At 37.8% G+C, this 10475-nt stretch overlaps 1 protein-coding gene across 2 annotated transcripts; it reads right to left on the bottom strand.

Annotated features, from left to right (window-relative positions):
- Window positions 1–64: 64 nt before the first annotated feature.
- Window positions 65–3380, bottom strand: cdkn2a/b (cyclin-dependent kinase inhibitor 2A/B (p15, inhibits CDK4)). Of its 2 annotated transcripts, XM_074698262.1 has the most exons (3): window positions 3225–3380; window positions 2967–3105; window positions 65–1739 (listed from the first exon to the last, which is right to left on the bottom strand). In XM_074698262.1, the coding sequence occupies exons 2-3, from the start codon at window positions 3093–3095 to the stop codon at window positions 1476–1478; spliced, it is 393 nt and encodes a 130-aa protein (XP_074554363.1). In that variant the 5' UTR covers window positions 3096–3105; window positions 3225–3380; the 3' UTR covers window positions 65–1475. The 2 variants fall into 2 exon arrangements, with proteins under 2 accessions (XP_074554363.1, XP_074554355.1); XM_074698254.1 differs by having other exon boundaries at window positions 2967–3380.
- Between the last annotated feature and the right edge of the window lie 7095 nt (window positions 3381–10475).

Raw genomic sequence — 10475 nt, 5'->3', positions numbered from 1 at the left:
AAAGCATTAAGATCAAATTGTGTTTTTTCTTACAAGATTAAGAGGTAACATTTAACATAATGGTGAATAAAAACATTCAGAGAGATGACAGGTGGCACACACGCATCACCATGTTCAAAAGACTGGAATGCTTTAAGAAAAGAATTTAAAGGAAATTAAAAGTGAAAATAAAAGACAGGTGCATTTGATGTTCCCTGATTTCAGTCCGGAGTGTGTGTTCAAAAGAATGATAGTCATGTATATTGGCTGATGTCACTTAGGAAACGTATTGAGACATATTTTGCATGAATCCAAACCTTTGAGTGAAATGGGAGTTTATGACTTGTCAAGTTTTAAGGACTTAAAAAAGCATTCCTTTTTTAAAAGACTGCTCAACTCAACTTATTCCCTAGAAGATAATGTATATCTTTAAGATATACATGCGAAGTATTCTATAGAAACCCTTTTAATGTGAACAATCTTTACTCTTCTGCCAGATGAACTTCTTTGCAGTCAAAACCCCCTGCTTAGTGAGTTGTTTTTCTCTCTCCTTAAAAATAAAAGATCTTTCTTGTTGCATAAACAGTAATAAAAATGCATACTTGCATGATTTATTAATGTATTTCCTGGAAATTGCCCCTCAACTTTCACCAGAAATATTGTGTTGAATTCCATCAACTTCAATCTTATTGGCATGTTTAATATGTAAACTCTTTGTACAACCAGAGGGGCAGAATTGTCCTGTATGTTGCTTCCCATTCAGTGTTGGTTTACACATTTTTCCCTAACCTTTATCTCTCTGATAGGTTTGATAAAAGGCTTCAGGTAAAGCATACTCAAACTATTATAATCCCAACTACATTTAAATGCACAGTCACACAGTTTTTAAACATTTATTTTGGTACCAATAAGTAATTCATCTTTCAGCCTAAAAAGAACAGCCATAAAAAACGGCACCTGAAAAACGAATAAATTACATTTTATCTCTGAGATTAGATCTGAGAATACTTCTTACAAACAGGAAATGGGACTTAAAGCCCCTACAGAATAAAAGACGAAGAAGGAAAAGTGCATCCTATTCAAGTGTGCAAAACATTTTAAGGCTATCAAAGATGGATTTTACAAAATGATTATACGGAAATCACATTATTAAAAAAACACATTTCCAATTTCGTAAGTGCAGTATTATGCAAAAATACTGTACTATAAACACAGGGATACCATGTGAGCTTATCGGGGAGTTTTCATAAAACAGTGGGAGGACAAACTGATCGCGTTATTTGTCCAAACGGTGAGCTTGCGCCAAAATAAGGACCCGAATTCGTTGATAATAAAATAAAGACATACAAATAAAAGAAAAGAATAAATAAAAAAACATTTAAAAGCTGAACAGTCCGTGTGATTGAAACAGCAGGCCCCGTAAAGGCCCCGTTTCTCTGGGCCCTGAGTCCACAGTCAGAACGAGCAGCAGAGGATTTATCAGGCTCATCAAAGCGTCACTGAGTATTTTCAAGAGAATCCAGAAAATCCACCACATCTTTATGTCCGTGTTTTATAGCCAAATCTACAGGTCGGCAGTTAGCTTTGTCAACTGCTTGTGGGTTTGCACTGAATTGCACCAGCAGCTGTACGGTGTCCAGGAAGCCCGTCCTGGCCGCATCGTGCAGCGGGGTGTGCCCGGTGCTGCTGTCCGCCACGTTGGGATTGGCTCCGTGTGTCAGGAGGAGCCCAGCCACCGGCGTGCTGCCCATCATCATCACCTTCACAACAACATGATCGTGAGTCACAATCTGATATTACCTGATTACGACCATTAAAACACATCTATGAATTACAAACGGTTTCTATGCAATTTGAAGTGCACGCATTAAAAACCACGGAGCCATACCTGCACAAATGAGCAAAAATATGATTTCATCCTCACTTTTTTTAGTATAGCCGTTTTAACTTAGAAAAAGCATGACAATTACATTTAATGTGTAGGCTGTTGTAGCTCTGAAAATGAAGCAATGGATAATTAACATCATGTCAAGATACCATATCAGGTAGTTCATGCGTAATTTCGCATAGGCCTGCAATAAGGGCTTCACTTAGACTTTAACTGAGTGAATCAAAAAAAGTATGACATTAACTCTGAATTCACATACCTTACAAGGCCAAATTAAATGTCAGTGATTAGATACAGTCCTTTAAAGACTAATGGCAGATTCAGTTTAGTTTTTTTCTCTATCATGTTAAGTACAAATTAGGTCGTATTACAGTGACTGACAAAACGAAAGATATTTTTCCCTCAGTAATAGCTGGATCAGTGCTAGTATCAAGGGCCTCGTGTATATACAATATAAAAAAAGACGTTATCAAACATAATCGCTATAGATAGTTTAAGATTGAGCCCGAGAAAAGGTTCAGAAGAAGCTGATTGATTTTTAACCAGCAATATTCGTCATACTATCCTGAGTAATGGAAATGAAGCATGACCAACTTGCAGGTATTTGTCACATTTCACTATAACCTGTTCATGACGCGAAGCCGTCTCAATTTCACGAAAAAAATTAAATGCAACTTTTATGATAGCCTTTATTCTTCTTTGACTACTGTTCTAACTTTGAATGAAACAAATCGAAAGTAGGCTACATAATCCAAGAAAATAACTCCAATGTCTCCTTTCAGACGCAACATAAAGGTATAGTTTCGTTTTAGTGAGATTTGTGATTTTGAATAAGAATAATATAACACCTAAAGCTCCTAAGGGAAAGCCTTATCGTGTTTAAAATAGATTGGGTTTATTCAAAAACACACACTAACACACTGCGCGTCGCTGTGAGGCGCGTTTATTTTTCTGTGACCTCCGTGAATAAAACATAATGTCTGCTCTTATTGACAATCCCCTGTGACACTTGATGCTGTTGATGATTTAAACTGAGCCCATGAATCAGGTTTGAGCGTGAGCTTGGCCCCCTAACTGTGGCCTGCGACTGGTCACTGACCTGTAGAGCGGTGCGTCCAAAACGGTTGTGCCCGTTAACTTGTGCTCCTTTCCGCAGAAGCTCCTCAACAACCTCCGTGTTTCCTGTGGCTGCTGCAGTTGTCAGCTCATCCTCGGCAGTCATTGCCATGTCCCGCAGTCTGCAGCGATAACAACAGACGTGACAGATTGCTCTGACAGGTGATGAGGCTGATGCCTATTTTGACGAACAATAACAGTTGAAAAACAAGCTGCGAGGCGCGTGCCGAAAATTCCGAACCCAGCGTGGATGCGTGGTTGTCAATCCTTCCCCGTCCACGGCTCATCAGTTTGTCCGGCCGGCCGGTTGTCTGGGTCGGGGGTGCAGTCGATTCATCGCCCAGTCCAACGATCGTATGGCTGGTGTGTGTCCGGGCTTGCCTTAGTTCAATGGGTGACGTCACTGTTCCCACTGCAGTGGTACGATTATGCGCATGCGCACCTCCACCCATTCTCTAACGTGCTTCACAGTTCAATATTTTTGTTTTCTTGTGTCCTTGTTCCCGCAATGAGATAGTGACTCACTTATTAGGAAAAAAGTAAAAAAGGTAGGTGTTTCTCGACATTTTTCTCAGTACAAACGCTGCTTTTCTATATAAATGTAATGGCAGTGCACCGTCCTTTGAGACGAAGTTTTCAAAACAATCCAAGTGTTTCTCTCTTCCGTGGCTGTCAGTACGACATGATTTTAATGACAACTATGTGAACCGTCGTTAAACATTGAAGATTAACGGTTGGATTTTTGAACTCAACATTTTTTTTTCATTTATTTGAGACGGACAGCAGAAAAACCGTATTTAAATTATGCAAATTGTTAGGCTGCATACAAATAAGAATACAACTGAGATTAGATAAATACTTAGGAAAACACTGCTTTATAGCCTGATGTTAAAAATCCCACTTTAACTTTAAGAAAACTGATTGAAATTTTTTAACTGGATCTCAACCGGTTATCTAGAAATGTATTCTGACTCTTTTGAAACCTGTTAAAATTGAGACAAAGGTTTCCAAATGAATAAAACTCTAACAGGCTGCTGACTCGTCAGCATACTTCAGCTGTGGTATGTTAACAAATTTGTGGAAAAATTGGCTAACCTGAATGGAGGTCTTTCACAAAATGACTAGTATTTGAGTTTGTCTGTCTTCACGATGGAAAAAAACAACAGCCAGTGTGTTTGTGTGTATCAATGAGTTCTTTCTTTAAGTCCTAAATACATACTAAAAGAAATATAGTGTGCCTTTTTATAAAATGCAGCTCAAGACACGTCATAGTGAAAATGTACTGTCATGCTCTATTGTTAAACCTGCTCAGCCACTATACTGTTGATTAGGAATCTCCATCTGAATAGAATTTACAAGAAACAAACATGGTCATAATGGGAGAGAGACAACCTGCCATTCTGCTAGTAATGTGACCATATAACTTGAGTTAATGGAACATGTGTTGTTGTAGGTGAGGATGTATAGACTGACTGTTAGCTCTTGATAGAAAAGTAGTTGCTTGTATTGCAAAATTAAACACATCAGGTTTGTCACCAGGATGATTTAAGATGATACTCAGCTTCGAGTGAGATATTTAGGTCACTAAATGCGAAATGTGTCTGCATTTTATTTCAGACGAAGTGACTTTTAGGTGTCTGCTGTTGAGTGTTGGATTATTTTTTTTGTAACCCTGGTAAAAAAAACAACAACTATGTATACAACAAGATGACTTCTAGAACCTATTGAGTTTTCTCTCTTTTCTCTCTTCTTATATGTGAATATAAAATCTCTTCAAAACCTGAACTCATAAACAAGTCTCATGATTTATGTTGGATAGTGATTAATCTCAGATGTTTTTGTCAGCATATTTGTGTACAGTGGTTCCTGTTTCCATTCTTTGAATGAATGATTTTGAGAGATACTTTCAAAATGACTTGTCCGTGTCTAACCACACAAACATTTTCAGGTTAGTTCTAGTTTTCATAACTCAAAGCTGTAATTTAAAAATGAAGCCTAATCAGGTAAAAGGAGTTTGATTCTGAATGTGGATCCTGCACCCACTGAACGGCATGAACTTTGAACATTTAGGTGTTAAAGTAGCAAACTAACCCTTAAACTTAGATTTAAAGCGTAAACCCCTTTTCATTGGGTATTTATGCATTGGTGGAAACATAAAGCTTTGTTGTTGGTTCACCTTAACCAGGCTAAGGTGAACTGATGACAAAGCAAATTTAAGCTAACCTCAGAAAAAGATGAGAAAAAATGCTTGTGTTTCATCTGCTTTACCAGGGGAAATGGGTTATATTGTGGCTGTTACATTTTGCTGCCTTGAAATTAAATTCTCACCAACTGTTTTAAAATTATGAGGACAGAGGCAAAATGTAAATAAAAAACAATTCCACATGCTAATTTCTGTAAACTTTATCAGAACCATCACAGCTTGTGAATGAAGGATTCAGAAAATGCTTGGATTATGATTTCATATGGTCCCCTCTCCTAATGACAACTAAAGGCAGTATTAGTTCACTTAGTATCCTTCAGCACACATTGTTTCAGTGTTTGAATGCATTTATATTAATACTGGTATTGTCAGACATGTTAAAAAAAGAAGTGGAAAAAAGTTGAAATACTTTAAAAAATGACTGTCAGGGCTCTAAAATGACACAAAGAATTAATAATTAATAAATACCATGTGACTTCCCGTCAGCAGCTAGTTAACAAATTGTCAGAATTGATGCACTTCTAGGAGAGTTGCTTCATAAACTTTATCGAAGTCTGTGGTAATGTGATGTGGTGGTGTATGTCATGAGCGTTAATTTTCACTTTATCTGTGTTATTGTGAGCAGTGCTGTGTGGAATGCTTGTGTCTCTCACAGCCTGTGGCCATGGAGTGTGAGTGGGTGGAGGTGTGTTGGTCTGGAAGTCCCCTGGGTTTGTGCACATGTGTGTGTCTGTGTGTGTTTTTAATGTGTGTCAGGGTTCTGTGTGAGAAAAGGGCACTGTGAATGATGTTACGGCTCATGTCTTTTATGTTCTGTTTAAAGTATAGAAGAGTAAACACATCACAGTACTGCACAGTAAAAAAACAGGGACTTTGGAGGGGGCAATTTAAGCCTGCTTTCAACAACAAACCAAGGCTATCATCAAACATGTCAGAGTTGGCGGTTTTTCTTTGAAGGGCTTAACATCATTACATCAGTGCATTTGGAACGTTTTTCTGGTCAACAAAAATGCTTTCTGAGGAAAGTCCTCCTCTGTGTTGCTAAATTTAGCAGTTTAGTTTGGAGAAAAGTGGTCAATAGTCATGTGGGCATTATCGTAATCTGTCTTACATGTTTCTTTCTCACAGAACCTCCTCTGAGGGACAGTTTGCAGCCTAGTTACAATACGAGACTTCTGCTGAAGAATGAATGGAACTTTACCTTGATCTACAAGGCATATTTTTTATTTCCTATTTCTTTGTATTTACACTTGATACTGAACTACTTCGACAAAGTGGTGCAAAACAAATCACAGCACGCGGGGGAACACCTGATTCTTGGTGAGTGAAATCACCTCCTGCTGAGTGTTCATTTGAAATCCCCCGTTTATTACTTCTTTTAAATGGTTTCATTGTCCACGTCTTCGATTGCTCAAACCCTCTGTGCTTATGATCCAACACTTGGCACATCTCATCTGATCTTTTTTCCTTTTTACTGTTTTATTTTCTCATTTCTAAGAAGTTTGTTGGTGTGTTTATTAAACATTTATGTTTTTAAAGCAATTTTTAAAAACCAAGCCATATAGTGTAAAACAAGTTGACTTTAGCTTCTTCTCAGCAGATCCTCCCAAAAAAGTGTAAAATTATCACAACCTCATAAAACGACACGCCAGGTTTATAGATAGCCTCTCATTCCTTTTAAAGATTCAACACAATCTGTGGTATTTCACCGTGCTCTGATGAGTAGAGACTCCACCCCTCATACTTTGGCCTTTCACATTGTCCTGTTCTTTGCATCAGCCAGATGCTATGTGTCATAGCCTTTTCTCACACTTCACTGATAATTAAATGATCAATATTAACATCAATTTCTATGTTTAGGCTACATTGCACAACGTTTCAGTCAAGTTTTCTGTTATGGTTTGACTCATGTGTCCTTAAATGACCCATACTTTGAACCAGCACTAGCTGCAGACAGCACCGTACATCAAAGGCACATCACAAACCATGACTGAGGTTAAACACACACAACTTAGTATGCTGTATTGCTGATAAAGCTTTTTTTATGTCTGGAGTTTTACTTTGAAGTTGTCTTGTCTGGACACTTTCAATAAGCAGAGGTTCAACTCCCAGACGGGAGGGGAGGAGTTTGTGTTACAGCAGAGTTTACCTTTTAATACCCACATAATCATCCATTCATTCGACTTTAATATGTAGTTAGTCTGACATTCCTTCTTCTTTGCTCATGCCGCTTGTTTCTCAAAGTATGTAGGAGCTTTATGCACTTTACTAAGGAGGAGAAACACCTTTAATTAGCCATTTTTATGTTTGTCTTACAAAGCTGGCACAGATTTTTTTAATCCCTTGTAGCTTTAGCAAAGTAAAAGCCATATCTTAGAGGATGTGGGCTCAACAGTCCAAATACTCCTGTATTATCTCTGAACTAATCTACATGTGTTTGTTTATTGTTTTGTATTTATGACTTTGGACTTTCTGCAGGATTCTGCAAATGTGAGGGATGCAATTTTGTGTATAAGAAAAGTATTTACACGCAGAAGCAATTCCTCCTTTTTAACATTCACACCATGACTTGTATTGGATTCAAAGAGTCTCTTGACAAATCAGTATGAGACTGAGCTTAATCTCTGAAAATTTCTGCCTTAAAAAATGGTTGTCTACCCCCGTTGCTGTTATTTGTGATGCATTAAGTTTGAATTCAGGTTTTTCAATTGCAAATAGGAGATTCATTTAAGTCAATTTTGAAAAAAAGGTTCACAAACCTAATGGTGAATTAGCCTATGTTCTGAGCATAAATGGTAGTGACACATCTAATATCCTCTGGAGGTTTGTGCTGTTGTTGGGATATTTTGATACACATTTGCCTGCCTCAAGTGGAACATTCATTCAGGGCATCAAATGTCAAGCACTATGGAAAGTAGGGCTGAGCGATATGGCATTTTATCCATATCTTGATTTTTTAGGCCATGTCACGATATATTGTGATATTTTGACTCAGCCTTGGGATGTAGCCCAGCACCGTGCTGTGATTTTGGGGCTTGTGCAGCACCACATATTCCTGCAGGAATCACGCCTTGTCCTGGGCCAATTAGAAATTTTGCTGGAAGATATATTGTCCCACAATTACTGACGATCTACGATATTATTGATAGTATTATTTTGAGACAAAATTAACCACCAGTATAAAAATTAAAACACAGTTAAGCCTTTCAAATGCAATAAAATATTAATAAAGTGTAGCATTTCTGTTGTGATACAGCAAACTACACTTCCTGTGTTCATGTAAATTTTAACAATCGGGATTTATGATTGGGAGCCAGGACACTTAATTTTGAAATGACAGGATACTCCGAATGTTATCATCTCTGATTTCCTGTTTGTTATGATCTGCTCAGCAGAGATTGACGCATTTCTGCAGTGACCTCCAGCAAAAATAGACCCACAGTGTAACAGCCACACACAGCTGTTGGTGCTTGCTGGACATGTGCCTGAGATTGTGTTATTAGTTGATTGAGTAGATGACATGTAAGTGGGCCTAAGGTGATCAAGCTTGGAGAACGCCACCGACACATAGTTCTTTGCCCCCCAAATCACATCGGAAAGGTTAACTGGCTTTTTTGTACCAATAGATTCAGGCTCTTAGTGACTGAAGTGGTTTCAGCTTTCTGTAGACATCTTCAATTTGACATGCTCTTACTAATTTGAAGTAAGACAATGGCACGGCACAGGATGTTTCAATGCCAGGGTTAGATGTGTTGTCCCTTCTCAGGAAAAGGAAGCCTGTCATTATCGTGCTCATAAAAACTTTAAAGGTAGCTTTGCTCTTCATGCTCTATTTTAACAAAAGAGATATTGTTTTATCTCCCTAAAACTTCCCTCAACCCCCCATGAAAAAAAAATGCACAGACATGTTTGCTCCAAAAAAAAAAATACAGTTGTGGATACATTTCATAATTTTTAGGCCATGTCTTTTCACTTGAAATTCTGAATCAACCACCACCTCTGCACTCTTTTATCAATTAAACTCCTTGCAATCTCTGGTTGCATCTACTGACTTACACAGTGATGCAAATACAAGTGGCTGTTGTTAACACACTGGCTTCATTACATTGGTACATTTCTGGCCCATAATCCTGATGCTTACAAAGTTTGACGTAGCAGAAAAATACAACTTTCACCTTATTCTTTAAACAAAAAAAAGACTTTTTCATCACATTTATCTTCAGTGAATCAACATGTATATATTCCTTGTAAATGACCTCACTTCAACAACAATCTGATTAAATAAAAAGTCAGAGGCGTGAAACCTAGACAAAGTTTTGACGACCACGTTTTTGTAGGCACAGGAAACCCTGTGAATTAACTGTGTGAATGGTGAACTGTGGGAAATTACTGTGCAGCTCAATCTGTGCTTTACCCTTCATCTATTGCATCACTCACTGTTCCTGTTGATCGTAGCTGAAAAATGTCACGGTCTAGGCTGGTTGGTCCACTGGTTTAGTTCTTCATTTTTCGCTCTGCTTTTGTCCATTCTTTTAACACACACACACACACATAAAAACTGGGTGTGCTATTTGAGAGTGTGTAGGGAACAAATATTTTCTTGTGAGAGCAAAGCGTGGTCGGAAGTAGGAAGGTTAGACTAGTCAGGCTTTTCTTTTCCTTCCTTTATCTTCTTATGTGCGCTAATAAGCACAACCTACACCCACACATGTATGACTGTATCCAGTCACTGGGCCACTCTCTGTGTGAAGCAGTAGAAAGGGGAAGGAAACCATCTACTGTAAAAGGAATAAAATGAATGAATGTATGAATTATTGTGCAACGACAAAAAGCATTTGTCAGGTCAATTCTGCTGATGAAGCCTGTAATTATTTAGCTTGTGGAGGAAAGCCAGCTGTCAGAGATAGAATAGAATCAATAAAAATAATAATAATAACAATAACAATAACAATAACAATAACAATAGAATTAATACTTTTCAAGCCTTTTGAAAATCACTGATATCATGTTTGCCCACATGTTTTTTGCTTGCCTTTGTACTCAGCAATTTTGCACAATGATGATACTTAAGATGAGTTTCCTGCTTAGTACCATATTGTTATTCACGTATTCTGGACAATCTATACTGTATATATCAATAGGGTATGCTGTTACCCAGTAACAGCTAGCTGATGCTCTACAGCCACGCTGGCTGGTAGACAATTTGTGATCTTGTATTAAAATTTTACTGGTTGTAAGAAAAAAAAAATCAGCTCTTTAGTGGAAGATGTTTACAAGCTCACTCATGGC

The sequence above is a fragment of the Halichoeres trimaculatus genome, unplaced genomic scaffold (assembly GCF_033239565.1).
Source record: "Halichoeres trimaculatus isolate MK-OKI-2021-1 unplaced genomic scaffold, fHalTri1.1 fHalTri1_scaffold_2, whole genome shotgun sequence".
Classification (NCBI taxonomy): Eukaryota; Metazoa; Chordata; class Actinopteri; order Labriformes; family Labridae; genus Halichoeres; species Halichoeres trimaculatus.
Note: the sequence above shows the minus strand (reverse complement) of the source record. Positions and strands in the feature narration are given on the sequence as shown.